At 47.1% G+C, this 16,920-nt stretch overlaps 1 protein-coding gene across 1 annotated transcript; it reads right to left on the reverse strand.

The window, feature by feature from the left end:
* Positions 1-14,072: 14,072 nt before the first annotated feature.
* LOC119331098 (AT-hook motif nuclear-localized protein 25-like) lies at positions 14,073-15,533 on the reverse strand. The gene has a single exon (XM_037604277.1). It carries the CDS (start codon positions 15,404-15,406, stop codon positions 14,435-14,437), a length of 972 nt encoding a protein of 323 aa, XP_037460174.1. The 5' UTR covers positions 15,407-15,533; the 3' UTR covers positions 14,073-14,434.
* Between the last annotated feature and the right edge of the window lie 1,387 nt (positions 15,534-16,920).

Raw genomic sequence — 16,920 nt, forward strand, 5'->3', positions numbered from 1 at the left:
TGAAAAATATTTATTCCAGATGTACTGCAGGTTGATTGACCCAAATATTAGGGGGTTTTACCTAAAAATTTAGAAAATGCTTGGTCTTCTGTTTTCTTTTCTTTTTCCTTTTATAATTTTTATATTATTTATTTTTCAAGTTAAAAAATTAAATAAAGTTCAGGATCCCCAAAATATGTTTTAAATTTATGAAAAAATACATTTTGAATTTTTTGTGTTTTCCCAAAAATACGGGAAAACCAAACGGGCTAGCCCACACCATGTTGTGAGCGATAACTCAATCGGGCGCAGGGGGATCGCTCGCGCCGGGTGAGCCCCAGACGGTCTGGCCCAGCAGCGCGGGAGGCCACGACCTGTTATTTATTTATTAGTTACTCAAAAAATTATTTATTATTCTGTTTTCTGTTCATTATACTTTAAAATAGTGTACGTACAAAAAATAATCTTTAAAAACAAATATGAAAAATGTTGCACAAGCATTTGAAAAAATGTTGAATAAGTATTAAAATTTTGTTGAACAAGTATTTGCAAATGTTGAATAAGTATTAAAAAATTTGAACAAGTATTTGAAAAATATTGAATACAGATTAGAAAGTGTTGAGCGAGTATATGAAAAATGTTGAATAAGTATTAAAAATGTTGAACAAGTATTTGAAAAAATGTTAAATAAGTATTAAAAATGTTGAACAAGTATTTGAAAAAAGTTTCAAATACTTATTCAACATTTTTCAGTTGCTTATTCAACATTTTTCAATTGCTTATTCAACATTTGTATACAAAAATGTTGATCATTTATTAATTTTTTTTTGAAATATACAAAAAAGTAGAGTGAAAAAAACAAACATAAGAAAAAAACAAAAAATGGAGAAGAAAAAAGAAAACCAAACAAAAAAAGAGAAGAAAAAAAAAATAAAATAAAAAAGAAAGAAAGAAAACAAAGTGCAAAAAAGAATGAAGAAAATTGAGAAGAAAAAGGAAAGAAAAAAAGAAAAAAGAAAAACAGGAAAAATATAGAAAATTGGCTGAAAACCAGATTTCGCTTCAACTATGTTTGCGCCGAGCTACTTAGCAAGAACCCAATGCTAGCGTAGTGGTCAGGAGCGAGGCGCATCATCCCGGAGACTAGCATTCAATCCGTGAGTCCTCCACCTTTTTCTATTTATTAAATTTAACCTCAGGTTAAAACTATTTCACAAACTAAACTGTTCTTAAAAGTATTTCACCCGACTGATCTTTAATGTGCAGCGCTTGACATTAAGGCGCTGCACTCTACTGTGCAATGCCTAACACTTAGACGCCACACTGTGTAGCGCCTGACATTAAGGCGCTGCACTCTACTGTGCAACGCCTTAGGCGCCACACTGTGCAGCGCCTAGCTCTAAGGAGTTACATTACACTGTGCAGCGTCTGACTGTAAGGAGTTGCACAGTAGAGTGCAGCGCTGTTGGGGAACGTAGCAGAAATTCAAAATTTTGTACGCATCACCAAGATCAATCTATGGAGTAATCTAGCAACGAGGGGAAGGAGAGTGCATCTACATACCCTTGTAGATCGCTAAGCGGAAGAGTTCAAGTGAACGGGGTTGATGGAGTCGTACTCGTCGTGATCCAAATCACCTATGATCCTAGTGCCGAACGGACGGCACCTCTGTGTTCAACACACGTACAGTCCGGTGACGTCTCCTACGCCTTGATCCAGCAAGGGGAGAAGGAGAGGTTGGGGAAGACTTCGCCCAGCAGCAGCACGACGGCGTGGTGGTGGAGGAGCGTGGTACTCCAGCAGGGCTTCGCCAAGCACCGCAAGAGACGAGGAGGAAGAGGGGTAGGGCTACGCCAAGAAGGAGATGTTCTCGTGTGTATGGCAGCCCAAAACCCCCACTATATATAGGGGAAAGGGAGGGGATGCACCCCCACCTAGGTTTCCACCCCTAGGGGTGGCGGTCAGCCCTAGATCCCATCTAGAGGGCGGCCAAGGGGGGAGAGGGGGGGGCGCACCACTAGGTGGGCCTTAGGCCCATCTGAGCCTAGGGTTTCCCCCTTTTCCCTTCTCTCTTCGCCTTGGGCCCTGGTGGGGAGGGCGCACCAGCCCACCTGGGGCTGGTCCCCTCTCACACTTGGCCCATGCAGCCCTCTGGGGCAGGTAGCCCCACCTGGTGGATCCCTGGGACCCTCTCGGTGGTCCCGGTACGTTATCGATAGCACCCGAAACTTTTCCGGTGACCAAAACAGGACTTCCCAAATATAAATCTTTACCTCCGGACCATTCCGGAACTCCTCGTGATGTCCGGGATCTCATCCGGGACTCCGAACAACATTCGGTAACCATGTATATCTATTCCCTATAACCCTAGCGTCATCGAACCTTAAGTGTGTAGACCCTACGGGTTCGGGAGTCATGCAGACATGGCCGAGACAACTCTCCGATCAATAACCGACAGCGGGATCTAGATACCCATGTTGGCTCCCACATGTTCCACGATGATCTCATCGGATGAACCACGATGTCAAGGACTTAATCAATCCCGTATACAATTCCCTTTGTCTAGCGGTACGATACTTGCCCGAGATTCGATCGTCGGTATTCCGATACCTTGTTCAATCTCGTTACTGGAAAGTCTCTTTACTCGTTCCGTAACACATCATCCCATGATCAACTCCTTGGTCACATTGTGCACATTATGATGATGTCCTACCGAGTGGGCCCAGAGATACCTCTGCGTTTATACGGAGTGACAAATCCCAGTCTCGATTCATGCCAACCCAACAGACACTTTCGGAGATACCTGTAGTGTATCTTTATAGTCACCCAGTTATGTTGTGACGTTTGGCACACCCAAAGCACTCCTACGGTATCCGGGAGTTGCACAATCTCATGGTCTAAGGAAATGATACTTGACATTAGAAAAGCTTTAGCATACGAACTACACGATCTTTGTGCTAGGCTTAGGATTGGGTCTTGTGCATCACATTATTCTCCTAATGATGTGATCCCGTTATCAACGACATCCAATGTCCATGGTCAGGAAACCGTAACCATTTATTGATCAACGAGCTAGTCAACTAGAGGCTTACTAGGGACATGGTGTTGTCTATGTATCCACACATGTATCTGAGTTTCCTATCAATACAATTCTAGCATGGATAATAAATGATTATCATGAACAAGGAAATATAATAATAACCAATTTATTATTGCCTCTAGGGCATATTTCCAATAGTCTCCCACTTGCACTAGAGTCAATAATCTAGTTCACATCGCCATGTGATTAACATTCACAGGTCACATCGCCATGTGACCAATATCCAAAGAGTTTACTAGAGTCACTAATCTAGTTCACATCATTATGTGATTAATACTCAATGAGTTCTGGGTTTGATCATGTTATGCTTGTGAGAGAGGTTGTAGTCAATGGGTCTTGCCATATTCAGATCCCTATGTACTTCGCAAAACTTTATGTCATATCGTAGATGCTGCTACCACGTTCCATTTGGAGCTATTCCAAATTGTTGCTCCATTATACATATCCGGTATCTCTACTCAGAGCTATCCGGATAGGTGTTAAGCTTGCATCGACGTAACTCTTTACGTTGAACTCTTTATCACCTCCATAACCGAGAAACATTTCCTTATTCTTCTTCTAAGGATAATTTTGACCGCTATCTGGTGATCCAGACCTAGATCACCTTTGTACCCTCTTGCCAGACATGTGGCAAGGCACACATCAGGTGCGGTGCTCAGCATGGTATACCGTATAGAGCCTATGACAAGAGCATAGGGGACGACCTTCGTCCTTCCTCTTTTTTCTCCCGTGGTCAAGCTTTGAGTCTTACTCAACTTCACATCTTACAACTCAGGTAAGAACCCCTTCTTTGACTGACCTATTTTGAACTCCTTCAAAAACATGTCAAGGTGTGCGTTCTTTGAAAGTATCATCAGGCATTTTGATCAATCTCTATAGATCTTGATGCCCAATATCTAAGCAGCTTTATCCAGGTCTTCCTTTGAAAAACACTCTTCAAACAACCGTTTATGCTTTCCAGAAATTCTCAATTATTTTGAATCAGCAATATGTCATCCATATACTTATCAGAAATGTTGTACTGCTCCCACTCACTTTCTTGTAAATACAAGTTTCTAGCAAACATTGTATAAACCTAAAAGCTTTGATCACTCCATCAAAGCATATATTCTGACTCCGAGATGCTTGCTCTAGTCCATAGAAGGATCGCTGGAGCCAGCATACCTTTTAGCATCCTTAGGATCGACAAAACTTTGATTGTATCATATACAACTCTTTCTTACGAAAACTGGTAAGAAAACTCATTTTGACATCCATCTGTCAGATTTCATAATCGAAAAATACAGGTAATGCTAACATGATTCCGACGGACTTAAGCATCGCTACGGGTGAGAAATTCTCATCGTAGTCAACTCCTTGAACTTGTGAAAAGATTCTTTCCCACAAGTCGAGCTTCATAGATGGTAACATTACCACCCACGTCCGTCTTCTTCTTAAAGATCCATTTATCTCAATGGCTTGCCGATCAACCGGCAAGTCCATCGAAGTCCATACTTTGTTGTGATACATGGATCCTATCTCGGATTTCATGGCTTCTAACCATTTGTCGGAATACGGGCCCACCATCGCTTCTCCATAGCTCGTAGGTTCATTGTTGTCTAACAACATGATATCTAAGACAGGATTACCATACCACTCAGGAGTAGTACATATCCTTGTCGACCTATGAGGTTCGATAGCAACTTGATCCGAAGCTTCATGATCACTATCATTAACTTCCTATTCAACAGACGTAGGCTCCACAGAAAACATCTTTCTGTGTTGCATCACTCTCTGGTTGAAATAAAGGTTCGACAACCTCATCAAGTTCTATCTTCCTCCCACTCAATTCTTTCGAGAGAAACTCCTTCTCGAGAAAGGACCCGTTCTTAGCGACAAACAATTTGCCCTCGGATATGAGATAGAAGGTATGCCCAACTGTCACCTTTGGGTATCCTATGAAGATGTGTTTGTCCGCTTTTGGGTTCGAGCTTCTCCTGCTAAAGCCTTAAGCATCGCAGCCCCAAACATTAAGAAACGACAACTTTGGTTTCTTGCCAAACCAATGTTCATACGACGTCGTCTCAACGGACTTATATGGTGTCCTATCTAAAGTGAATGCAGCTGTCTCTAATGCATAACCTCAAAATAATAGCGGTAGATCGGTAAGAGACATCATAGATCGCACCATATCTCATAAGGTTCGATTACGACGTCCGGACACACCATAACCCAGTGGTGTTCTAGGTGGCTTCAACTGTGAAACAATTCCACAATGTCTTAAGTGTTTGCCAAACTCATAACTCAGATATTCTCATTGATTAGAGCGTAGGAACATGATCTTATTGTTATGATGATTCTTAACTTCACTCTGAAATCGCTTGAACTTTTCAAACGTTTCAGACTTGTGCTTCATTAAGTAGATATACCTATATCTACCCAAATCGTCAGTGAAGATGAGAAAATAGCGACATCCACCGCACGCTTCAATTCTCATTGGATCACATGCATCAGCATGCATGATTTCCAACAAGTCACTTACCCATTTCATTGTACCTGAAAGCGGGGTCTTAGTCATCCTGCCCATGAGGCATGGCTCGCATATGTCAAGTGATTCAAAATCAAGTGACTCCAAACATCCATCGACATGGAGTTTCTTCATGCATCTTACGCCAATATGACCTGAGCGGCAGTGCCACGAGAAAGTGGTACTATCATTATTAACTCTACATCTTTTGGCGTGAACATGTGTATTACCACGACCGAGATTCAATGAACCATTCACATAGGGTGCATGACCATGAAAGGTATCATTCATGTAAACAGAATAACCATTATTCTCTAACTTAAATGAATGGCCGTATTGCAATGAACATGATCTAATCATATTCATGCTCAACGTAGACACCTGATAACATTTATCTAGGTTCAATACAAATCCCGAAGGCAGATGGAGCGTGCGATGGTGATCTCATCAACTTTGGAATTCCAACACACATCGTCACCTCGCCCTTAGCCAGTCTCCATTTAGTCCGTAGCTTTTGCTTCAAGTCACCAGTAATAGCAACTAAACCGGTATCCAATACCCAGGTGCTACCAGGAATACTAGCGAGGTACACATTAATAACACGTATATGCTTTGTTGAAGTTGCCAGCCTTCTTATCTGCCATGCATTTGGGGTAATTCCGCTACCAGTGACCGTTCCCCTTACAATAGAAGCACTTAGTCTCGGGTTTGGGTTCAACCTTGGGTTCCTTCACTGGAGCGGCAACTGGTTTGCCATCCATGAAGTTTCCCTTCTAGCCCTTGCCCTTCTTGAAACCAGTGGTCTTGTTAAACCATCAACACTTGATGCTCCTTCTTTGATTTCTACCTTTTGCGGTCTTAAGCACCGCGAACAGCTTCGGGATCAACTCCATCCCTTGCATGTCATAGTTCATCATGAAGATCTAGTAGCTTAGTGATAGTGTCTAGAGAACTCTATCAATCACTATCTTATCCAGAAGTTTAACTCCCACTTGATTTAAGTGATTGTTGCACCCAGACATTCTGAGCACATGCTCGCTAGCTGAGCTATTCTCCTCCATCTTGTTGGCAAAAGAACTTGTCAGAGGTCTCATACCTCTCAACACGGGCATGAGCCTGAAATCCCAATTTCAGCTCTTTGAACATCTCATATGTCTTATGGCGTTCAAAACGTCATTCGAATCCCGATTCTAAGCCGTAAAGTATGGTGCACTAAACTATCAAGTACTCATCAGGATGTGTCTGTCAGGTGTTCACAACATCCACAGACGACGTTGTAGGGGTTTGCACATCGAGCGGTGCATCAAAGACGTCTACTTAGCAGTGAGGACACTCCTCGGAATACGGACCTAGTCCGCATTAGTGCTTACAATATCTTTCTACTTGGTCTTTCTCTAGGAACGTATTGAAACAGGGAGCTACAACGTGAGCTATTTATCTACAACATATTTGCAAAGACAATTTAGACTATGTTCATGATAATTGAGTTCATTTAATGAACTCCCACTCAGATAGACATCCCTCTAGTCATCTAAGTGAAACATAATCCGAGTCAACTAGGCCGTGTCCGATCATCACGTGAGATGGACTAGTCATCATCGGTGAACATCTTCATGTTGATCGTATCTTCTATACGACTCATGCTCGACCTTTCGGTCTTCCGTGTTTCGAGGCCATGTCTGTACATGCTAGGCTCGTCAAGTCAACCTAAGTGTTTTTGCTGTGTAAATCTGGCTTACACCCGTTGTATTCGAACGTTAGAATCTATCACACCCGATCATCACGTGGTGCTTCGAAACGACGAACCTTCGCAATGGTGCACAGTTAGGGGGAACACTTTTCTTGAAATTTTAGTGAGGGATCATCTTATTTAAGCTATCGTCGTTCTAAGCAAATAAGATGTAAAACATGATAAACATCACATGTAATCAAATAGTGACATGATATGGCCAATATCATTTTGCTCCTTTTGTTCTCCATCTTCGAGGCTCCATGATCATCATTGTCACCGGCATGACACCATGATCTCCATCATCGTGTCTTCTTGAAGTTGTCTCATCATCTATTACTTCTACTACTATGGCTAACGCTTTCGCAATAAAGTAAAGTAATTACATGACGTTTATGTTGACACACAGGTCATAAATAAATAAAGACAACTCTTATGGCTCACGTCGGTTGTCATACTCATCGACATGCAAGTCGTGATTCCTATTACAAGAACATGATCAATCTCATACATCACATATATCATTCATCACATCCTTTTGGCCATATCACATCACAAGGCATATGCTGCAAAAACAAGTTAGACGTCCTCTAATTGTTGTTGCAAGTTTTTACGTGGCTGCTATAGGTTTCTAGCAAGAACGTTTCTTACCTACGCGAAAACCACAACGTGATATGTCAATTTCTATTTACCCTTCATAAGGACCCTTTTCATCGAATCCGATCCGACTAAAGTGGGAGAGATAGACACCCGCTAGCCACCTTATGCAACTAGTGCATGTCAGTCGGTGGAACCAGTCTCACGTAAGAGTACGTGTAAGGTCGGTCCGGGCCGCTTCATCCCACGATGCCGCCGAATCAAGATAAGACTAGTAACGACAAGTAAATTGACAATATCGACGCCCACAACTGCTTTGTGTTCTACTCGTGCATAGAAACTACGCATAGACCTAGCTCATGATGCCACTGTTGGGGAACGTAGCAGAAATTCAAAATTTTCTACGCATCACCAAGATCAATCTATGGAGTAATCTAGCAACGAGGGGAAGGAGAGTGCATCTACATACCCTTGTAGATCGCTAAGCGGAAGCGTTCAAGTGAACGGGGTTGATGGAGTCGTACTCGTCGTGATCCAAATCACCTATGATCCTAGTGCCGAACGGACGGCACCTCCGTGTTCAACACACGTGCAGCCCGGTGACGTCTCCTACGCCTTGATCCAGCAAGGGGAGAAGGAGAGGTTGGGGAAGACTTCGTCCAGCAGCAGCACGACGGCGTGGTGGTGGTGGAGGAGCGTGGTACTCCAGCAGGGCTTCGCCAAGCACCACAAGAGACGAGGAGGGAGAGGGGTAGGGCTGCGCCAAGAAGGAGATGTTCTTGTGTGTATGGCAGCCCAAAACCCCCACTATATATAGGGGAAAAGGAGGGGCTGCGCCCCCACCTAGGTTTCCACCCCTAGGGGTGGCGGCCAGCCCTAGATCCCATCTAGAGGGCGACCAAGGGGGGAGAGGGGGGGGCGCACCACTAGGTGGGCCTTAGGCCCATCTGAGCCTAGGGTTTCCCCCTTTTCCCTTCTCTCTTCGCCTTGGGCCCTGGTGGGGGGGGGGGGGGCGCACCAACCCACCTGGGGCTGGTCCCCTCTCACACTTGGCCTACGCAGCCCTCTGGGGCAGGTAGCCCCACCTGGTGGACCCCTGGGACCCTCCTGGTGGTCCCGGTACGTTATCGATAGCATCTGAAAATTTTCCGGTGACCAAAACAGGACTTCCCATATATAAATCTTTACCTCCGGACCATTCCGGAACTCCTCGTAATGTCCGGGATCTCATCCGGAACTCCAAACAACATTCGGTAACCACGTATATCTATTCCCTATAACCCTAGCATCATCGAACCTTAAGTGTGTAGGCCCTACGGGTTCGGGAGTCATGCAGACATGGCCGAGACAACTCTCCGGTCAATAACCAACAGCGGGATCTGGATACCCATGTTGACTCCCACATGCTCCACGATGATCTCATCGGATGAACCACGATGTCAAGGACTTAATCAATTCCGTATACAATTCCCTTTGTCTAGCGGTACGATACTTGCCTGAGATTCGATCGTCGGTATTCCGATACCTTGTTCAATCTCGTTACTGGCAAGTCTCTTTACTCGTTCCGTAACACATCATCCCGTGATCAACTCCTTGGTCACATTGTGCACATTATGATGATGTCCTACCGAGTGGGCCCAGAGATACCTCTCCGTTTACACGGAGTGACAAATCCTGGTCTTGATTCGTGCCAACCCAACAGACACTTTCGGAGATACCTGTAGTGTACCTTTATAGCCACCTAGTTACGTTGTAACGTTTGGCACACCCAAAGCACTCCTACGGTATCCGGGAGTTGCACAATCTCATGGTCTAAGGAAATGATACTTGACATTAGAAAAGCTTTAGCATACGAACTACACGATCTTTGTGCTAGGCTTAGGATTGGGTCTTGTCCATCACATCATTCTCCTAATGATGTGATCCCGTTATCAACGACATCCAATGTCCATTGTCAGGAAACCGTAACCATTTATTGATCAACGAGCTAGTCAACTAGAGGCTTACTAGGGACATGGTGTTGTCTATGTATCTACATATGTATCTGAGTTTCCTATCAATACAATTCTAGCATGGATAATAAATGATTATCATGAACAAGGAAATATAATAATAATCAATTTATTATTGCCTCTAGGGCATATTTCCAACAAGCGCCTTGTTGTCGGGCGCTGCACAAAAGGGTCAGCAGTGTGAAATATTTTCTAAAACAGTTTAGTTTGTGAAATACTTCCGTTTTAAGATCAAATTTGCCAATTTTGCCTCTCGCGCACTACATCAGGGTCGTTGCGGGGGATACACATCAACTCCCCTAAATCTTCAGCGAGAGGAGGCTATCGTCTCGCTTAAAGCAAGAAATAGCTTTCGACTGAAGCAACTCGCAATCCATCAATTACAACCGCCTATGTGGCTACTCCGGCGTGTTGGGAAACATGATAGAAAACAAAAACATTCATGCTTATGAATAAAACCTAGGACCAACTATGACAATGCCCGATTCTGCACTAGTGGTGATTTTAGTGTGCTTCAATCTCGACGGGCCATCGTACGGTATCCTGCCAGAATTTGAAGCACCAAGAAATTATGGGAAGTCATGACTATTTGTGTGATCATGCACACCATGATCATAGAGGATGAACGTGAGGACAGAATCTTCGTCCAAGGGTTCCAATTTCAGGATGAAAATATTGTGACTGAGCATGGAGTACCCGCAACGTTTGCATTATTCACCCAATTTTATCATGAACTGCGTGATTGGACAACTAACATTCAACTTCAAAATGATTTGATTAAGCATAATGGACTCACCTTGGCAACCTATCGATGTGACAGCTCTTTTTCTTTTTAATATATTTATGATTTTTTATTTGGTTCGTAAACTACGAGATTTTTATTTGATTGTAAAGTATGTGATTTAAACTTTGGGCAATGTTTAGATTTGTATGCAAAAAAAGTGCATAAAAATATGGACGCATACTGGTCGCGCGGATGAAATGTATCGGTCGGTCAGGCACACTGGCCTGCAAACACATGGACGAGGCCGGACGCCGCCCCTATGGCCAACCCAAACAGACAAAAACCGGATCAAATTCGCGTCGCGCGTTGGAGTTGCCCTTACGCGCTCCCATAGTCGTGTCTTGGTTTCATATGAAATTCTTCCGTGACATTGGGGGGATATCATAGAAAACTAACATTCAAAGAAAAATCATGAAAATCACATTTGAAAATTTCTAAAAGAAATTCTGGAAAAAATACGGGATGTTAGCGTGATGTTTTATTATCACGCAAAAATTTCAAATTGAAACACATTATGAGATGTCTCCCGAACATGCCGTATATTATCGAGATTTTGTTGAAACTTAAAAAAAATCGTGCGGTTTTTATCGATTTTCACCGAACGTTGGTTTCATAGTATGATATTCTCCCTCGTGACGTTTGAGTCTGATGACCGAGAGCACACCTTTGACCAGAGAAGGAGGTGCGATGGCATCAAAAGTTGCAAAGCTGAACGAGTCCCAAAGCGGTGCTCTGCCCCCTCCTGCATCTCTCCCGATGAACACGAAACAGCACCGAGCACGAACAAAATTTCCAGGATCGCACTGCTCGGGAGAAGAGCGGCAGAAGCAGCAGATCGCTAGAATCTTTACCCCTCCCGCAGCAACAGTAAATGGTACGCCTGCGTGCGCCTGTGCTAGGCCCTCTCTCTCTCTTTCCCTCTGCACAGCCATAACCGCATGTATAGCCTTTGGCTCTATCTGAACAACCGCAGCAGCGATCGCAGCCACGCATGCACTGCCAAGAAATAAAGGAGGAGATCGACTGAAACAGCCACCGAGCCCATCTTTTCTCTCGAGGATATGCTCGAGAAGGACCAAGGATTTGGGCGCAGTCAAACATACCTTTCGTCGAATGCCAGATGACAAAAACATGTGATGTTGGTACCATGAAGTACTCCTCCAAATTTGATTACTTCAAATTTGATTAATATCGATTTCATTTGAAGAAATACTAGATGGACCAATGCATTTAGAAATACATTACTTGTACACTATTTGATTTAGGCTCCCGCTGGCTGGCATAGTTTCGTGGCTGGAGCTCGTGCCACGCCGGGCTGCCAAAAGGATCTAGGAGACCTCAACCTGGCATTACTGACGGACAAAACAGAGGACTAGGGACATAACTGTAGTTACTTCTTTTTCTACAGGGGAGGCTAGATTGCAAAGTGGAGTAGGCTCGTACGACTAGCACGCTGTAGAAAATCGTACTAATCCTGAAATTGTCGCAGACCCTAAACTAGGGTTCAAAATCCTCACCCGATCACTCCTTAATCCAGAGTCGACACTGGCAAAATTGAACAGAAGCAGGCAATTGCCCATGTCATGAGGCCAACCCACAAACGGACGTCCGCTTTGCCCGGATTTTGTTCATTTGGGGCGGCAATGGATTCGCCCATGTCCGCGTCTGTCCGATGAGTCGCGGATGCGCCCAGCGCGCGGCCGCACCCTAAATCTTGTCCGTATTGGACGTGTTTAAAGAAACATAAAAATGTCTTTAAAAAGTAAATAAACGCAGTTTAAAAAATTTAAAACTTAAGTTAAGGTTCATGGCCACAAAACGGTCCAGTTTCACGTTTAACTTGACATGATTAAATATAAAAAGGAAAATAATAAACGGCCGCAGCTAGCGCCCTCCTGCCCGTGCCCGTCGATGCCGTCGCCGTCTTCAGTGGCCGCCGGCGTCGTCGTCGTCGCTGACGAGGTCCACGTAGGCCGGCGGCGTCCAGAGGTGGGCCGACGGTGCGTGGTAGACGGGGGCGGGCTGGACGGCGGGAGGTGCCTACACGACCTCCTCCCGTGGCGACGCCTCCCGCTCCGGTGACCGCGGCGGAGTGGCGCACCAGTTGACGCCCACGGCGGCGGCCATCTCCGGTGCAGTGCAGGACCAGACCCACCCCTGGCCCACCAGACCCGGGTGGAACGCGGCCACCGGCTCCTCCTCCATTGCCTCCTCCGCGGCTACCATCTCCAGCTCGGGGATGGCTACCTCGCCGGCGGCGGAGCGGGCCATCATCTCCTTCAGGCCCTCCCATTGCCGCTCATCGTGCGTGTACATAGAGTCCTCCATCACACGCGCCATGAGACGGGCCTCCTCTTCCTCTGTCATGCGAGGAGGTGGTGGTGGAGATGGCGAAGGCGACGGCGACGGCGGGGCGTACCTGTCGTCATAGTACAGGTCATCGGGAAGGAGGCGGCGGCGGCGCTCGATCTCTTCACGGCGCGCACGACCTCTCGCCGGGATCGGCACATGATCGATGGACAGGTGCCAGTTGTTGGGGAGGTGGACGTCGCTCCAGGGAAGCGGCGTCCTCGTCTTTCAATAACGGCGGCACACCGACGCGCGAATGTAGTGCCGGTCGCGCTCGCCGGCGGACATGGGGGCGATGGAGAAAGCGGGCGGCGCGGGGGGCCGGCGTGCTGGTGATGCGGCCTCCTTCACGGAGCCGGCGCGGCGCCCCGACGAGGAGCCGGCCTCGCGGTCGTGCTTCCCCTTGCGGTTCCAGAAGCCCATGGCTTCGAGGTGGCCGGCCGGCGAGCTCGAGGACAAAGAAAGGCTAGGGTTTAGCGTTGTCGGGTTTCGAGGAGGCCGCGGGATGGAGTGAAGCAGTGTGGACGAGGACCGGTCCACGGGTTCCTCATTTAAGAAGGACGGCGACCTTCCACTGGGCCGATGACAGGTGAGACCGGCCACCCGTGCGCATTGATGTTGGCGGATGGAAGGTAGGTGGCTGCCCCGCCACGCGGACGAGTGGCGCGTCCGTTCGGTATCCGTGGCGATCCAAACCCGACACAAAGATGCGCTCGAAATGGGTCGGCCCGGACACAAAACGGATCAGATGGATCTGGGCCGTCACGCGCTGGGCTGCCTCGTTTGTCCGTTTTATCCAAACGGACGGGGCCGGACAGAATGGGGTTGCACGGTGGAGTTGTCCTGATCAAGTGACACATGCATTGGAAAACAAAGACCGGAAGACACCTTGCGTTGCGTGATCACCATGCTTTCATTTTTGTTAAATTGTTGTGGGAGGGGTAGTACTAGTAGAAGGTCGAACTGAGAATTAAAGTAAGAGTAAGAAGCATCATTGCATAGAAAAGTTGCTGTAAAAAGGCCACGGATTCGAGATGAAAAATATTACAGGATGAACCCGGAAGAAAGAACGGGACATCGACGTAACCTTTTCATTCTTCCGGATTCTTGTTGAACTATCCAAAATAAATTCTTGCGACGCTGAGATATTTCCGACATGAGCACTAAAAGTCTAAAAAACTAGTCCACAAAATGTGTTCACCCATAATTTTACATGCATTGCATACTCCACAAATCGCCTCAAGTGCAAAGCCTGCAACACGTACCGTAGACAAAATGCTTTCCCACGGTGATCGATTGCAGTTTCTTCGGATCTCCTAGTAATTCTGATGCGACGCCATTGCTAAAGAACGACCTTGCTTGAAGATGGTCGAAGCAATCATGGCCTGACGCCGCTCCAGCTCCCCAAGTTGTCTCCGGGTCCGGGCAAGTGGTAGCTCCCAACATTCCCTTCAAGATTGCACAACGGCATGCCAAGCCCACCGGCCTCGCCTCCGGTCACCTCCGACGACTGCGACGCCGCGGGCTGCTGCGGTAAGGCGCCGGGGGACTGCGCTGCTGCGGCTGCTCCCTGCGCCTCTGTGGCTGCGGTGGCCGTGCTGGCCTCCTCTGCCTCCCCCTCCAGCGGTAGGCGCTCGTAGACGGCATTGGCGAACGACGCGGCCATGAGGAACACGGGCCCCGCGGCGACGAGCTGGCCGACCACGCTGCCGCCGACGACCTGCCCCTGCCAGCCGGCGAGGTACACGGCGAGGCTGCTGGCAGCCGGGGGTGCCGGCGGCGGCAGCACCGTGCCCGTCAGCGACAGGATCTCGAACTGCCCCTGCAGGGTGGCAACGAGGCCGCCAGGCGACGACGACGACGGCGCGCCGGGCTGACGAAGCGCGACGTTGGTGACGACCCCGGCGCCGCTGAGCACGCAGACGCCGCGCCGGCGGCGGCGCGCGTACTCGGCGAGGCACTCGACGATGTCGGCGCCGTCGGCGACCTCGAGGATGTGGGAGTGGAACGCGTTGGGGCTGTCCCGCATCACGATGATGGGCGGCTTGGGCTTGTTCTTGGACCCCGGCGGCCTCCCCCGCGGGCGCCGCATCGGCCGCGCGGGCCCCCCGCCGCCGTCCGCCAGCACCATGGCCGATGAGGAGGGCTGCTGCTGGTCGTCGCCGCCCCCGTGTTGCCCGGCCCCGGCGCCGGAGGCGGGGCTCCTGACCGGCGACGCCATGGAGTGATGCTCCGCCTTGACATGCGCGAAGGGGGAGAACGGCGTCGACTGCTGCTGCTGCGCGAGGAGGAGGTCGAGGTAGTGCGACGCGCCCCGGGGCTCGCCGGCGCCAGGGTCCATCCCGGCCATGGCGCTCCCATCGGCGCGCTCCCACCCGTTGCTCGCCGCCAGCTTCTTGATCTCTTGAGCCTCCGCCTGGTATTTCTGGCCAGCGCGGCGCGACGCCGCACAAGCAAAAGCGATAGTGTACCGTGGCCGTAGGCGGTGGAGTTTGGAGCCGAGACAGTGGCACCGATGAGGACATATTCAGCGCTAGACCAGGGCATTGACCGGGCGGGCAGGGCCGGGTTTCAGGCCAGGCCTTGCAAAGGCCGACAACAAAATGCCAAGCCCAGCCCGTAGCCATGGAAATGGCTATTTTGGTAATACAAATTAATAAAAAAATCAGGATTAAATCATGTAACTTTATTCAAGCATGAAAACCATTAAGGTGATTCTAGAAAAAACCATTAAGGTAAAATGCTTTGGATCGAAGATCCAAAAAAGAAAAAACTACTAGCTCTGTTCACTAATGTAAGATGGTTTGTCAAATGTCTTACATTAGTGAATAGAGCGTGTACAAAATAATTTCTCAAATTAGAAATTACAATAAAATCTCCTGCATGCATCTTCTTGGAAATAATTTTTGGAATACAAAATCTCCTCAAGCCTTCAACAAAGACACTGCAATTAAACTAGAGTATTAACATAGTCACTTGTACACGAACTTGATTATTGACAAAAGTACCAGAAAGCCCCTGATTCGCCCCCCAAAAGATGGAAAATCATGAACAGTAAACATATTTGGTTGAGGATGAGCCCTTGAAAGTGCAGCCTGTAGATTGTTAAGGGATTGGCTAGGGGTAAGTCGACTAAAAATTCTATTTGGGCAGTCGACTTGTCGAGATTGCTTCTTCAACCTCCAGCTCTCGCCTTCTTCTTCTTCCCCAACTATTGAATGTACCATCGGCTGGATCACTACCACCCGTGGCCAGTGGCGCTCCCGCGTCGGCCTTGTCACCGCACCCTTCCCTCAATCTCCTCCCCCCGTCATGCTACCGTCGTGCCCGACGAAGAGAATTAGGTTAAAGTTTCGGCCATGGCTATTTTCAATCTCTTTTACTACCTAATTGCCTATTTTTATGTAAAACCCTCCTAAATCATGCCGGCTAGGTTTTTTTAGGCTCTTAGGTCGGCTACAACTAGAAAGTGAGGCTCAAGCCCAGCTCTAACATCGAGCTTTTGGGCCGGCATTGGTTTATTCAACGCTATCAAGGGCCGCTGTCATTCCTTCCTAAGGAAAATTACAAATCATAATTAATTTTTGAGTTGTTGATTGTTTTTCAAGATAGAGGCAAATCAATATCAAATGTATTTGTCGCTATTTGAAAATGTAAACTTTAAATTTCATTGACAGATCTAAGTGGTATGTGGAGAAGATTCTCAAAGAAAAAAAGTGGTATGTGGGGATTCGTTTTGACTGGGGTTGATATGAATATGGGTATCAGGGGTTTGGACTGAAGGAAATATGCCCTAAAGGCAATAATAAAGTTGTTATTTTATATTTCCTTGTTCATGATAAAGGTTTATTATTCATACTAGAA

This window comes from Triticum dicoccoides, chromosome 7A (genome assembly GCF_002162155.2).
Source record: "Triticum dicoccoides isolate Atlit2015 ecotype Zavitan chromosome 7A, WEW_v2.0, whole genome shotgun sequence".
NCBI classification, from domain to species: Eukaryota; Viridiplantae; Streptophyta; class Magnoliopsida; order Poales; family Poaceae; genus Triticum; species Triticum dicoccoides.

Bases quoted from the DNA above. Each gene is read 5' to 3' on its own strand.
- LOC119331098 (XM_037604277.1), bottom strand. From the start codon at position 15,406: ATGGCCGGGATGGACCCTGGCGCCGGCGAGCCCCGGGGCGCGTCGCAC.